General features: G+C 45.5%; 1 protein-coding gene across 1 annotated transcript in view; it reads right to left on the reverse strand.

The window, feature by feature from the left end:
* Positions 1-755: 755 nt before the first annotated feature.
* Positions 756-16418, reverse strand: part of LOC135056663 (alpha-2-macroglobulin-like) — a 516386-nt gene continuing 500723 nt past the window's right edge. Inside the window, exon 36 of the mRNA XM_063962107.1 lies at positions 756-933. Within this exon, the coding sequence (XP_063818177.1) occupies positions 908-933 (26 nt within the window). The 3' untranslated portion in view covers positions 756-907. The remainder of the gene's footprint in view (positions 934-16418) is intronic.

Here is a 16418-nt window from a genome sequence, read left to right on the forward strand (position 1 = left end):
GGAGTGTATTTTAGCTTAGCAGGGCTGCGAACGCTTGTTCAGCCCTGCTATGCTAAAAAAAGTTTTGTGTAAAAGAAGAGTAGCCCTGGACATACCCTGTGCGACGATCTCAGCGATGCTGGGGCCGGCTTTGACGTCAGACATCCACCCTCCGTTCTCCTGGACACGCCTGTGTTTTCCTTACCACTCCCCCGAAAATGGCCGCCAACGGACAGGTGACGCCCCGGAACGCCTTCCTTCTGTCAATCTGCTTGCGGTAGCCGCTGTGACCGCTTTCTTCGGTTCCAGCGTCGTTGCCCAGCGACCAGGGTCGCCGGGCAACAGCGGGCGTGCAGTGCATGCGCAGTTCCGACCTGATTGCACCGCTGCGAGGAAGTGCAGCATGCGATCGGGTCGGAATGACCCACCTGATCCCATGTTAATGCCTTTGGACTTTCTGAGGAAGGTTTACAGCTATTTCCCTAATATTCCCAATGAAATCTTTGATTATAATGAACAAATGATACATGTTGCCTTATTGCTACCACATGGCAGCAATAATTATAGTTATCATTTTTATGTTTTTTTACATGTTTTCTTTTAAAACTTGAATGAATATGAAAGAAATTGTATCTTGACTTTAACACATAGTGGAGAGTGAAGTAGCCATGTCTGATTTGAAATTAGTATGAGTACTATGGCTTTATTTGTCTAGCGTTTCATAACGCATACACTATGCATTTATTTCATTGTTACACAAAAATAACCAACAAGAATAAGTTGTAAATTGTTTATTGAATGTTTAAAAAAACAATGAATTAGCCTGTGTTAAGGATGCGATTTCTTCTCGTCTGCAGTATTTGCATATACTGTAGACTACATGTATTCTGTGGCATTGAGGACACCTTGTGATATTTTCAGCTACGGATTAGTGGGATACCTCTTTTTCAAATCCTGTAATACAGTATATCAAAGCAGATCAGACTTGTGGAATACAGCTCTACACACGGGTGGACTGGGATGGAAAACCAGCCCGGGAAATAATATGCATAATACAGGGTATGTCAGAATATGCAAGAACTGAGACGCCAACTTTCAGTGTCTACAGATGTTGCAATCATGCTTTGTAGATCTTTAGATGCCATCATCAGTTGCACCATTGAAACTTTCAACCACCTTATCCTAGGTGCAGATCATTCGTTTGAATATGGCATTCAATGTGAGCAATTCAGCATCTCTATATACAGATGGAGCCACGCTAGTCGTGGCTCCATCTGTGCCTGGGCGCGCCCACCCAGGCGTGCCTATCGACGAGAGCATCTCCGTTCAAGGCGCGTGCGCGCCCGTGACAGAGACTCGCCCATTCACTAGAATGGGAGAGCATCTTCATCTGGGGCGCACGCGCTTCCGTGAAGGAGGCGCTGGCGGAGATGTGCCCCATTCTAGTGAATGGAAGAGTGTCTCTGTGCACTCCAGGTGGGGCTAGGCAGACGGATCGCCTAGTCATCCTGGGAGTGCACGCCTGCAATGGAGCCGCCTCAGATGAGCGTGACTCCATCTGTACATCCACTTAGGGCAACACACCCATACTACGATATATCTGTGTCTGATTAGTCAACTGTAAGCACCTAGGAACGCCCAACACATTTCTAATACACTTCTTGGTGCATCTGAATCTGTCCTACAACTCCATATGAGCACGATTGTCCCCCAGAAAAAAAAAACATTTCGATCCACAGAAAACAATAAATAAAACAGAAGCCCCCACAGTAAAATAAACAAACTTTATGACACCAACAGAAAAAATAAATAAACACATTAGCCCCCAAAGAACAAAACTCAATGGCCCCCACAAGAATATAATGAAACACTTTGGTCCCCACAGAAAAAAAACACATTGACCAGCGACAGGAAAATAAAAACACACTGGCCTCCACAAGAAAATATACCGTTATGGTAAGAACTTACCGTTGATAACGGAATTTCTCCTATGTCCACAGGTATCCACAGGATAACACTAGAGATGTGCACTTGAAATTTTTCGGGTTTTGTGTTTTGGTTTTGGGTTCGGTTCCGCGGCCGTGTTTTGGGTTCGACCGCGTTTTGGCAAAACCTCACCGAATTTTTTTTGTCGGATTCGGGTGTGTTTTGGATTCGGGTGTTTTTTTCAAAAAACACTAAAAAACAGCTTAAATCATAGAATTTGGGGGTCATTTTGATCCCAAAGTATTATTAACCTCAAAAACCATAATTTCCACTCATTTTCAGTCTATTCTGAATACCTCACAATATTATTTTTAGTCCTAAAATTTGCACCGAGGTCGCTGGATGACTAAGCTAAGCGACCCTAGTGGCCGACACAAACACCGGGCCCATCTAGGAGTGGCACTGCAGTGTCACGCAGGATGGCCCTTCCAAAAAACACTCCCCAAACAGCACATGACGCAAAGAAAAAAAGAGGCGCAATGAGGTAGCTGTGTGAGTAAGATAAGCGACCCTAGTGGCCGACACAAACACCGGGCCCATCTAGGAGTGGCACTGCAGTGTCACGCAGGATGGCCCTTCCAAAAAACACTCCCCAAACAGCACATGATGCAAAGAAAAAAAGAGGCGCAATGAGGTAGCTGTGTGAGTAAGCTAAGCGACCCTAGTGGCCGACACAAACACCTGGCCCATCTAGGAGTGGCACTGCAGTGTCACGCAGGATGGCCCTTCCAAAAAACACTCCCCAAACAGCACATGATGCAAAGAAAAAAAGAGGCGCAATGAGGTAGCTGTGTGAGTAAGATAAGCGACCCTAGTGGCCGACACAAACACCGGGCCCATCTAGGAGTGGCACTGCAGTGTCACGCAGGATGGCCCTTCCAAAAAACACTCCCCAAACAGCACATGACACAAAGAAAAAAAGAGGCGCAATGAGGTAGCTGTGTGAGTAAGATAAGCGACCCTAGTGGCCGACAAAAACACCGGGCCCATCTAGGAGTGGCACTGCAGTGTCACGCAGGATGGCCCTTCCAAAAAACACTCCCCAAACAGCACATGACGCAAAGAAAAAAAGAGGCGCAATGAGGTAGCTGTGTGAGTAAGATAAGCGACCCTAGTGGCCGACACAAACACCTGGCCCATCTAGGAGTGGCACTGCAGTGTCACGCAGGATGGCCCTTCCAAAAAACACTCCCCAAACAGCACATGACGCAAAGAAAAAAAGAGGCGCAATGAGGTAGCTGTGTGAGTAAGATAAGCGACCCTAGTGGCCGACACAAACACCGGGCCCATCTAGGAGTGGCACTGCAGTGTCACGCAGGATGGCCCTTCCAAAAAACACTCCCCAAACAGCACATGACGCAAAGAAAAAAAGAGGCGCAATGAGGTAGCTGTGTGAGTAAGATAAGCGACCCTAGTGGCCGACACAAACACCTGGCCCATCTAGGAGTGGCACTGCAGTGTCACGCAGGATGGCCCTTCCAAAAAACACTCCCCAAACAGCACATGACGCAAAGAAAAAAAGAGGCGCAATGAGGTAGCTGTGTGAGTAAGATAAGCGACCCTAGTGGCCGACACAAACACCGGGCCCATCTAGGAGTGGCACTGCAGTGTCACGCAGGATGGCCCTTCCAAAAAACACTCCCCAAACAGCACATGATGCAAAGAAAAAAAGAGGCGCAATGAGGTAGCTGTGTGAGTAAGATAAGCGACCCTAGTGGCCGACACAAACACCGGGCCCATCTAGGAGTGGCACTGCAGGCATGTCAACGGCCATATTCCTCCCACGGACAACAGGTGTCTCCCCGGGTGCCTGACTTAAACAAACCACCTCACCATCAGAATCCTCCTTGTCAATTTCCTCCCCAGCGCCAGCAACACCCATATCCTCCTCATCCTGGTGTACTTCAACACTGACATCTTCAATCTGACTATCAGGAACTGGACTGCGGGTGCTCCTTCCAGCACTTGCAGGGGGCGTGCAAATGGTGGAAGGCGCATGCTCTTCACGTCCAGTGTTGGGAAGGTCAGGCATCGCAACCGACACAATTGGACTCTCCTTGTGGATTTGGGATTTCGAAGAACGCACAGTTCTTTGCGGTGCTTTTGCCAGCTTGAGTCTTTTCATTTTTCTAGCGAGAGGCTGAGTGCTTCCATCCTCATGTGAAGCTGAACCACTAGCCATGAACATAGGCCAGGGCCTCAGCCGTTCCTTGCCACTCCGTGTGGTAAATGGCATATTGGCAAGTTTACGCTTCTCCTCCGACAATTTTATTTTAGATTTTGGAGTCCTTTTTTTACTGATATTTGGTGTTTTGGATTTTACATGCTCTGTACTATGACATTGGGCATCGGCCTTGGCAGACGACGTTGCTGGCATTTCATCGTCTCGGCCATGACTAGTGGCAGCAGCTTCAGCACGAGGTGGAAGTGGATCTTGATCTTTCCCTAATTTTGGAACCTCAACATTTTTGTTCTCCATATTTTAATAGGCACAACTAAAAGGCACCTCAGGTAAACAATGGAGATGGATGGATACTAGTATACTTATGGATGGACGAGCGACTGCCGACACAGAGGTAGCTACAGCCGTGGACTACCGTACTGTGTCTGCTGCTAATATAGACTGGATGATAATGAGATGAAATCAATATATATTATATCACACTAGTACTGCAGCCGGACAGGTAGATATATTCATTATGTAATGACTGATGACGGACCTGCTGGACACTGTCAGCTCAGCAGCACCGCAGACTGCTACAGTAAGCTACTATAGTAGTATGTATAAAGAAGAAAGAAAAAAAAAAAACCACGGGTGGGTGGTATACAATTATGGATGGACGAGCGACTGCCGACACAGAGGTAGCTACAGCCGTGGACTACCGTACTGTGTCTGCTGCTAATATAGACTGGATGATAATGAGATGAAATCAATATATATATATATAATATCACTAGTACTGCAGCCGGAGAGGTATATATATTTATTATGTAATGACTGATGACGGACCTGCTGGACACTGTCAGCTCAGCAGCACCGCAGACTGCTACAGTAAGCTACTATAGTAGTATGTATAAAGAAGAAAGAAAAAAAAAAACACGGGTAGGTGGTATACAATTATGGATGGACGAGCGACTGCCGACACAGAGGTAGCTACAGCCGTGGACTACCGTACTGTGTCTGCTGCTAATATAGACTGGATGATAATGAGATGAAATCAATATATATATATATATATATATAATATCACGCTAGTACTGCAGCCGGACATGTAGATATATTTATTATGTAATGACTGATGACGGACCTGCTGGACACTGTCAGCTCAGCAGCACCGCAGACTGCTACAGTAAGCTACTATAGTAGTATGTATAAAGAAGAAAGAAAAAAAAAAAACCACGGGTAGGTGGTATACAATTATGGATGGACGAGCGACTGCCGACACAGAGGTAGCTACAGCCGTGGACTACCGTACTGTGTCTGCTGCTAATATAGACTGGATGATAATGAGATGAAATCAATATATATTATATCACACTAGTACTGCAGCCGGACAGGTAGATATATTCATTATGTAATGACTGATGACGGACCTGCTGGACACTGTCAGCTCAGCAGCACCGCAGACTGCTACAGTAAGCTACTATAGTAGTATGTATAAAGAAGAAAGAAAAAAAAAAAACCACGGGTGGGTGGTATACAATTATGGATGGACGAGCGACTGCCGACACAGAGGTAGCTACAGCCGTGGACTACCGTACTGTGTCTGCTGCTAATATAGACTGGATGATAATGAGATGAAATCAATATATATTATATCACACTAGTACTGCAGCCGGACAGGTAGATATATTTATTATGTAATGACTGATGACGGACCTGCTGGACACTGTCAGCTCAGCCGCACCGCAGACTGCTACAGTAAGCTACTATAGTAGTATGTATAAAGAAGAAGAAAGAAAAAAAAAAAACGGGTAGGTGGTATACAATATTATATATATATATTATATACAATTATATATATATATATTATATATATTAAACTGGTGGTGATTATTAAACTGGTGGTCAGGTCACTGGTCACACTATCAGCAACTTGCAAGTAGTACTCCTAAGCAGACAATCACAATATATATTATACTGGTGGTCAGTGTGGTCACAATGGCAGTGTGGCACTCTGGCAGCAAAAGTGTGCACTGTACGTTATATGTACTCCTGAGTCCTGCTCTCAGACTCTAACTGCTCCCCACTGTCAGTGTCTCCCCCACAAGTCAGATATACATTATACAGTCACACTATCTATCTATCTATCACTTCAGCAAGTAGTAGTACTCCTCCTAATGCTCCCCAAAATTACTACTGTGTCTCTCTCTACTCTAGTCTCACTCTCTTCTCTATAAACGGAGAGGACGCCAGCCACGTCCTCTCCCTATGAATTTCAATGCACGTGTGAAAATGGCGGCGACGCGCGGCTCCTTATATAGAATCCGAGTCTCGCGATAGAATCCGAGCCTCGCGAGAATCCGACAGCGGGATGATGACGTTCGGGCGCGCTCGGGTTAACCGAGCAAGGCGGGAAGATCCGAGTCGCTCGGCCCCGTGTAAAAAAAACTGAAGTTCGGGCGGGTTCGGATTCCGAGGAACCGAACCCGCTCATCTCTAGATAACACTGGGATATGCCGGAACGACAGCGGAAATGGCACCAAATAGTCACAAGCTTTCTGGCCTCCAAGGATGCATTGGGCTCCTCCATATAATCCCGCCCACCGACTCAGTCAAATCAGTTGTTTTCACAGCAATTAGGCAGGAGCATCATGTAGAACCCTATTCAGGTGATAAGAACACACATGCACACCCTTCCATACAAGAAGGAAGATGTTTAGTGATTGTAAAGATCCTCAAATCAGGTGCGTCAGGGTGGTATCCCTGTGGATACCTGTGGACATAGGAGAAATTCCGTTATCAACGGTAAGTTCTTACCATAACGGTATATTTCTCCGGCTGGGTCCACAGGTTATCCACAGGATAACATTGGGATTCCCAAAGCCATTATTAGTGGTGGGGGCGCTCCTGATTAGCCAGGAGAACCTTTTGCCCGAATTCTGCGTCATGAGAGGCAAAAGTATCCAAGGCATAATGTCTAATGAATGTGTTAATGGAAGACCATGTGGCTGCCTTACAAATCTGTTCTGCTGAAGCACCATGTTGTGCTGCCCATGAAGGACCTACCCTACGTGTAGAGTGCGCAGAGACATTAGCCGGAGCAGGGAGATCAGCATGAGAATATGCTTCTGAAATCATCATTCGAAGCCATCTTGCTGGCGTCTGTTTAGTAGCAGGCCATCCTCTTTTGTGAAATCCGTAGAGAATGAAGAGAGAATCTGTCTTTCTGATGGCACTAGTACGATCTACATAAATTCTTAATGCACGGACTACGTCCAGCGACGCTTCTCCCGCAGAAAGTGCCGATACCTGAAAAGCCGGGACCACAATTTCTTCGTTCAGGAGAAACTTTGAAACCACCTTCGGAAGATAACCAGATTTAGTTCTGAGAACTGCTTTATCTGGATAAAAGATCAGAAAAGGAGACTTATATGACAGTGCTCCTAATTTTGACACTCTTCTAGCTGACGCCATCGTCAGTAAAAAGATAACTTTAGCCGTCAACCATTTAAGACCTGCTCTCTTAAGTGGTTCAAACGGAGCCCCCTAAAGGATATTAAGAACCAAATTTAAATCCCAGGGTACTGCAGGAGGAACAAATGGTGGTTGAATGTGCAACATTCCCTGAAAAAAGTACGCACATCCTGTAGATTAGCAATCTTTTTCTGAAACCATACAGTTAATGCTGATACTTGAACCCTCAAGGAAGCCACCTTTAAACCCTTATCCATTCCTGCTTGGAGAAAATCCCAAATCCTGGATACTTTAAAAGATCTTGGATCCGCACCTCTTTCGCTACACCAATGATTATAGACCTGCCATATTCGATGATAAATACGAGCTGAAGAAGGCTTTCTTGCTCTAAGCATGGTTTGAATTACCTGTTGTAAAAAGCCTCTTGATTTTAGGATAGAGGTTTCAACAGCCACGCCGTCAAAGACAGCCGGTCCAGGTGGCTGTAATAACAAGGCCCCTGCATTAGTAGATCTGGACGTTGAGGAAGCAGAATTGGAGCTTCCACGGACATCCTTAGTAGATCTATGTACCAATGCCTTCTGGGCCAGGCTGGAGCTATTAGAATTATGGCCCCCTTTGCTTGCTTTATTTTCCTCACCACCCTGGGTAACAGGGAGATTGGAGGAAACAGATATGCCAGATGAAATTCCCATTTCACTAATAGTGCATCTACAAGGATCGCCTCGGGATCCTTTGTTCTTGACCCGTATACCAAAACTTTGTTGTTCAAACAGGACGCCATGAGATCTATCTCTGGCAGACCCCATCTGTTTACTAGAGTTTGAAATACTTCCGGGTGTAACGCCCATGCGGTCTCCTGAATGGTGTGTCGACTGAGAAAGTCCGCTTCCCAGTTCAGCACTCCTGGCACAAACACTGCGGACAATGCCGGAAGATGGAGTTCGGCCCATCTTAGTATGTGAGTTACTTCCTCCATCAATCTTTTGCTGTGAGTTCCTCGCTGATGGTTTAGGTACGCTACTGCTGTTGCACTGTCTGAACGGATCTGGACTGGTCTTCCTTGCAGATTGTCCTTTGCCTGAACCAGAGCCATATATGGCCCTTATTTCCAACAGATTTATTGGCAGGCAACTTTCCCTTGTGGTCCATTTTCCCTGGAACCAGACATTTTTGAACACTGCTCCCAAGCCTTGAGGAATGGCATCCATTGTCAGTACTTGCCAATCTGCTATCCAAAAGGGTCTCCCCTTGTCTAGATGGTCCGTCTGTAGCCACCAGGCTAGCGACATTTTAATGTTTACTGGGAGCTTTATCATCTGTCTTTTTATTGTCTGATGCTTTCCATTCCATCTGGTTAGATTGAGGTGCTGTAGGGGTCTGGAGTGGATTTGTGCATATTCCACCATGTCGAATGTTGACACCATCAGACCCATCACTCGCATTGCTGCATGGACTGATACTGTCTGACTGTGCAACAATTCCTGAATCATTAACTGCACCTTGGATATCTTTTTCCCAGGTTAGATTATCCTTTGTAGACTTGAATCCAATATGGCCCCCAAGTGAACCATCTGTTGTGATGGACTCAGAGACAACTTTTCCCAATTTCTGAGCCATCTGTGTCTTTGAAGACAAGCTATTGTCTGTTGGAGATAACCCAAGAATAATTCCTGGGACTGTGCCAGGATTAAAAGATCGTCGAGGTATGGAAAAATTCTTATCCCCTGCTTGCTGCCATAACCACCATAATTTTGGTAAATACCCTGGGGGCTGTTGCTAGCCCAAAAGGCAAAGCCTGGAACTGAAAATGTTGCTGGAGGATGGCAAACCTGAGGTAACACTGATGGGACCGTGCTATGGGCACGTGCAGGTAAGCATCCTGTACATCCAGGGATACCATGTAATCTCCTGGTTCCATGGCCAAAACTATGGAACGTAATGTCTCCATGTGAAACTTTGGAACCCAAACGTATTTGTTTAACTTCTTGAGCTTCAGAATTGGTCGGAATGATCCATTTGGCTTCTGAATCAAAAATAGGTTGGAGTAAAACCCCCGTCCCCTTTGTGTCAGGGGTACTGGGATGATTACCCCAGACTGAAGCAATTTCTGAACTGCTTCCTGCAGAGCCCTGGCCTTCGACTCTATACGAGACGGGCTGGTGCAAAAAAACCTTTGAGGAGGTTGCTTCTTGAAAGGGAAACCATAACCGAGAGATACCACCTTCTGCACCCAAGCATCTGTCGTCGACTGCTGCCATATGTGTGCAAAATGAAGGAGTCGGCCCCCAACCCTGGAATGCTCCAGGCGGAGGCCCGCACCCTCAAACTGATGGCTTCTGCTCTGGTTTGGAAGCTGGCCGTCTATTGGCCCATTGCTTCCTACCCCTAGCTGATTTATTGTACTGGGGTTGGTTAGAATGATCCTTTCCTTTTGCTCTACCTTGCCATCGAAATGGCTGAAATTTCGAACCCCTTGGTTTAGGGTTATAACTAGCAGGAAACCTGACCTTTTTGGTTTCAGCTTCCGATTCCAGAATATCTGTCAATTGCATTCGGAACAGAATATTACCAGTGAAAGGCAACGCTTCCAGAGCCTTCTTGGATTCTGCATCTGCTTTCCAAGTACGTAGCCAAATTGTTCTACGAGCAGCTACCGTTAAGGCTGATGCTTTAGAAGCAATCGTACCCATATCAATTGCTGCTTCTTCCAAATATTGCGCAGCTTGTTTTATATAGCCTAGATGAGTCTCCTGTTCCCTGGTAGGTGCGGAGAGGCCACTCTCTAGTTCTTCCACCCATTCTACCATTGCTTTTGCCATCCAGGCTGAAGCCATAGCTGGCTTACAACAGCCCCTGACAGAGACATTTTTTTTATAAGAATCCATCTACTCTTCTGTCTGGACACTCCATCCTAACTGCTTTTGGACGTTTAAACACAGGTGCTTTAGATTTTGTAATTGCTTTGGCTGATTCTTCCAGAGACAGAACAGCCTTCATGGCATCAATAAGTTCAGCTATATCCTCTGAACTGAAACCCTCTGACTGGTCGTCATATGGGGAATTTGAATACACAGTATCCTCATCTATTGTATCATCTTGTGTAGTCTGTAACATAGATGTATCTACCCTGGCTTCACTAGCCTGCTTACTTGTTGAAGCTGCTGGGAATAACCCACAAGAAGAGACCTGCATGTAAGGGTTAATAGTGTATCCTACTCCCGGGTGTGGCACCACAGGTGCTAATCTGTCAGCTATTGTAGACAAAGTCTGTGCAAACACACCCCATGGTGGGTCTACCGGTTGCTGAACCTGTCTTTTATTTTGCTGATATGCACAACAGTTTGCACATAACCCGTCATAAGTTAGATACTGGGCTAACACCCCTACTTTACAAGATAGACATGTTAAGGGTGTAGGAGTCCCTGATAAAGTCTCCTCATCACTTTTGCCACTCATAGACATGGTAAATAACCTGTTTATACAATATACTGCACTCTGTGTGACTGAGATTACTTATATAAATATAAAAGTGATATCAATCTGACCACAACCCGAGCACCCAAATTGAGGTTCAGAAACAATACCGACAAACATATAAAAGTCAGCAATCACACTAGCAGTCAGTCACCTGTTAAATATTAGCAATTGTCATATGAGTATATAATAAACCCAAAAATACTAGTCAAGTATGTAGGAGTACAAATTACTGTTTCTGTTTTTAAACAGTTATTTTAATAAGTTTTTCAGTCAAATAATGCAGAAAATCACAGTACTGTACAGGCCTCATATGCATTGTGTACCAAAATTAACTATTCATACTACACAGTAGATAGAATTTTAGTACTGTATAATCCTTACTCAGTAGAGTGGGATACAGGGAGACTCACCCCACTTCCAGGGTCGATCAATATGCTCAAAAGACGCTGATTGGATTCAGACTCTACTAGTGTACACTGCTGCTCCGGTAACTGATAAGAGACACTTACGCTCAATAAAGGACACAGATGCTCAGTGAACGATGAGTGTATGCAGACGCTCGTGCCTGCGACCTGGTCCCGGCGGCAACTCTAATGTACACAACCGCAGTGGCCTAAGCTGCGACCGAGTACCCTCGTGGTAGCGTCTGAGACGGAAGTGAGGTCATCAGTTCATGGGAGACGCACGGAAACTGGTCATGAACTGGGGGGAGGGGCAGCCAGGAGAGCGTCTGACTCCCCCTGCTGACATAAACTCCAGGGATCGCGGCCTCAACCTAGTCCTGGCACCTATGATCCCTAAAGCATAGCGCTGGAGCACTTAAGAGTGGCGGCGCGTCAACCACTGTTTGTGGTCTCCTCCAATACAGTGCAGCTGTGTCTGGAATCCCCAAGTAAGTGGAACCGATGCCTTACCTTCTCCCCATGCTCCGGCCACAGCCTGGTAACGTCTGCTGGACCTGCTAGAACATCCGACACAGACGCCCATCGAGACAGCACTAATACCCGAGGGTAAGCGTTATTGCGACCCGGTGGAGAGTTGTCGGAGCGACTCATTCTAGCATGCGTTTAAGATGCTGTTAAGAAAGATCACTCAAAACATAGTAAGACTATAAAAATAAAATAATAAAAGCTTAGGGCTGCCTTAACAGCAGCCCTGTGACCATGGTCCGGCTCCTGCAGCACCAAACAAAAAAATGATTTGACTGAGTCGTTGGGTGAGATAATATGGAGGAGCCCGATGCATTCTGGGAGGCCAGAAAGCTTGTGACTATTTGGTGCCATTTCGGCTGTCGCTCTGGCATATCCCAATGTTATCCTGTGAATAACCTGTGGACCCAGCCGGAGAAAAATAGGGTGGATAGAGTTGTCCCTGGGTTGTGGGGGGATTACTGTGTGTAGGGGGCCAGAGGGCAGGGTGGGGAATGTATGTCCCAGGGGGTGGAGGTGGTAGGGGAGCATATGTCCCTGCTGGTTTGGGGGAGGGGGTTTCTGAACAGGAGGTAGAAGTGCGGAGAAGGGGGTAGGAGAGGAGTAGAAGTTATACAGAGCAGGGGGCAGACTGGAAGTAGCAGTGGTGGAGGGCAGGGGACAGGCTTGGAGTAGTAGTTGGGAGCAGGGCAGCAGACTGGGAGAAGTAGTGGTGAGAGCAAGGGGCAGGCTGGGAGTAGTAGTATGGAACAGGGGCAGGCTAGGAGTAGTAGTGGTGGAGAGCAGGCTGGGAGAAGTAGTGTGGAACAGGGGGCAGGCTAGGAGTAGTAGTGGTGGAGAGCAGGCTGGGAGTAGTAGTGTGGAACAGGGGGCAGGCTAGGAGGAGTAGTGGTGAAGAGCAGGAGAGCAGGCTGGGAGTAGTAGTTGGGAGCAGGGGAACAGACTGGGAGAAGTAGTGGTGAGAGCAGGGGACAGGCTGGGAATAGTTGTTGGGAGCAGGGGAGCAGACTGGGAGAAGTAGTGGTGAGAGCAGGGGACAGGCTGGGAATAGTAGTTTGGAGCAGACTGGGAGAAGTAGTGGTGAGAGCAAGTGGCAGGATAGGAGTAGTAGTTGGGAGCAGACTGGGAGAAGTAATGGTGAGAGCAGGGGATAGGCTGGGAGTAGTAGTTGGGAGTAGGGGAGCAGACTGGGAGAAGTAGTGGTGAGAGCAAGGGGCAGGCTGGGAGTAGTAGTTGGGAGCAGGGGAGCAGACTGGGAGAAGTAGTGGTGAGAGCAGGGGACAGGCTTGGAGTAGTAGTTGGGAGCAGCGGAGCAGACTGGGAGAAGTAGTGGTAAGAGCAAGGGGCAGGCTGGGAGTAGTAGTGTGGAACAGGGGCAGGCTAAGAGTAGTAGTGGAGGAGAGCAGGCTGGGAGTAACAGCGAGGAAACAAAGAAGAAAGAAAAGAGTTGTCTTTTTTGCTGGCACACTAAAGATAATGTATAAAATATAATTTTTATTCCATTTTATTTAAAAACATGTTGTTTGTGAAATAAGACATACAGGTACATACATAAAGTGATGTGAAATAAAGTGATAATTAAAACCTTGTGCCTCACTGTGTGTTTATTTTATATATTGCATATGTAATCGTATATACTAATATACAGTAACATATAATAGGTTTTCCTCCCTATTGATTCCAGTGATGTACAAGATCTTCAATTATATATCTGCACCTCTATAACAGAAGTGGTCATATTCCAAGAATCAACCTTTCTCTCATGTGTTTGGTATTCCAAAAATAATTTTTGTGGGGTAATAAGATTAGGTAGTGAGGAGTAGTAGCAGCAAGGAGCAGGGAGCAGAATGGAAGTAGCAGTAGTGTAGAGTAAGGGGGCAGGCAGCGAGTCACAGATGGGGAGGCAGGAAGTGTTGGGAAGAAGTGGGCAGAATGGGAGTGGAAGGGACTCAGCCGCAATGCTCCAGAGGTGCTTGGACACTGGGGCAGACATGGCCTGCGCTTGTGTGTGTGTGGGGGGAGAGCACTTCCGCACCAGTCACACATGGGCTCCACAAGGCTTCCATACCTGGCTGCCTGCCCCATCACAGGTGCCGGCCAGTGTTTGTAATACAGGCTGCACTGGCTCAGTGGCACAGCCTACAGACATTCAGAGAAGTGCCCTGACCATTGCTGGTGCTGTCTGCGTGACAGTCATCGGTGGGTGGCCCTGGGAGACCCCTGTAAGGGGGAATGTCTCCTTAAAGGTAGGGGGTTGTGCGGCAGTGGGCATAGGCTGCACGCATATCCTGGTTATACTACACCTCTTCTGCAGTTGTTGCTGAGATGTTGGGGGCCAGAGCTATGCCCTGTTTCCCTGTGAAGCAGCCAATCAGTGTCCAGCATGCATGTACTGGGAGGGACGTGAGGAGACAGTGTGGTATGAACTTCAAGTAGAAGCCTATTAGGACTTATATTTTAGCAACCTGGGATAGAGTGAATTATTAAGGCTCTGAAACCAAGTGTTCCATAGTCAGATCAAAAAAGTAGAAAGAAACCTTTAGTGAACAGTTGCAAAATGTGGTGGGAGATGGGATATATATCGTAATGAGGAAAAAAAGGAGGGGGAATCCGTTGCACAAGAAAATAATATGTCTATATCATATAGACCAAATGTAAAGAGACCCCTAATTATGATCAGATAATATTATGCTACAAATAAAGGGGGCACTGATGGGGCTAAAACAAGGTGGCCTTCTTATCGAATTAATGAACAAAAAGTTATAAAATATGTTCAGGAATGCTAAAATTGGTTACATTAAAGAATTGTTTATCTTTGCACATGGTGTACTTTGATTGGCTAATACACTGCCATGCCTTTATTCCTTTGTTCATTTGTGTATAAATAATCGCTCCTAGAGCAATGAGGCAGATCAGAAATGACCTGCTGAGCTAGACATATCTCCTGTGTGCTGTCTCATTATTTCTGATCTCCAGCCGGCTGCTAAGTACAGAACCACTGACTGATGTTCGAAGGTATTTGATGTTCAGACCAAGAGGTGGTCCTTGAACCCTAACATTTCTGGGGGCTCGTCTGGGATACTCCACATCTCACCACTTGACGATAGCATCTGCTAACATCTCGAGAATTACTGAGCAACAAAACCGGTGAGTGAGACTGTGTGTAGATAACTACCTGCTTACTCTGTTCAGTACTTCTTGTGTATCTGTGGAGGTTCAGTTGGTGGGGATCAGAGAGTATCCTAATTAACCCGGCGTCAGTCAGAAGAAATCTTCTTTAAGGTAAAGAATATAAACTGTTATATGAATAAGATAAATTTTGATGTCTGCAGACAATTTGAAAAAATAGATAATCAAAGGGGTGTGTGTAGAAATTGTACCTGTGTTGTTGTTGTTTTAAGATACAGAGGGTCTATTGCACCTAAGTTGATTGCAATTACAAGTACTAACGTATCATTTGGTTGTGGAAAATGAAAATGAAGTATATTGCACAATAGGTTGTCATTTAAAAAGGGAATTGTTAGACCAATATATTGAAGACGATTGCTCTGATGTTAAAACCTATTGGCCTAAAAATCATATAATTCCAGGTTTAAGACCCATTTGCCCAGTTTTAAACAGCTGCCACATACTCCAGCAGCAGAGATAATGGTAAAAGGTTATCCACAAGACAGAATAATAAGAAATACAAGATGGTCAAAATTCCAATATAGACAGTGCTTGCTGTTGCTCTTGGTTTTGCAGTTCTTGTATTTTTGTGTGTGATCTGTTGATATATATTTCTGAGGGGTTAAAAGGCATCAAGCATTTTCTAGGTAAGGGAATCACTGTCTAGATTGTCATGCACACATTGTAATATATATACAGTATATTGTAATTCAGACTCAAGGGTATGATGAACTCAATAGAAAGGGAGTTCGGGTATCATTGCCTTGTGCATGATGGGGGCTTAGATATGATTGCCCAGGGTGTACCGGACACATAATTTTTTATAGAAGGAGATAACTGAATTTAAAGTGTGATACTGTCATAATTGCAACCTGTACATTTTATTTTGCATTTTTCTTATTCTTGTCTGTTGGTCAATTAATCAGTTAATTGGGAGAACATATGTTTGATTTTAAATGTTTTTAAAATTGTACTGGTATTATTGTTTTGCAAACAAACATAGAGTGCCCAGGGTAATAGGAGTTTTATCAAAAGAAGCAATGGCAGGGGTCTCTAGACGAAAAGGTTCAGATCCCTGTGATAATTTGACAATTTGTATAGGAACGCATATTCCAGATCTACAATATATGTTACACCTTATTGGTCTTAGTTGGGGAGGATTGTTAATAAATTTCACAGCAGTTCGGGGAGGCAAAGGTAATACAGCAATTCCAGTCATCAGTCCGCAATCCAGATAC

This window comes from Pseudophryne corroboree, chromosome 3 (genome assembly GCF_028390025.1).
Source record: "Pseudophryne corroboree isolate aPseCor3 chromosome 3, aPseCor3.hap2, whole genome shotgun sequence".
Taxonomy (NCBI): domain Eukaryota; kingdom Metazoa; phylum Chordata; class Amphibia; order Anura; family Myobatrachidae; genus Pseudophryne; species Pseudophryne corroboree.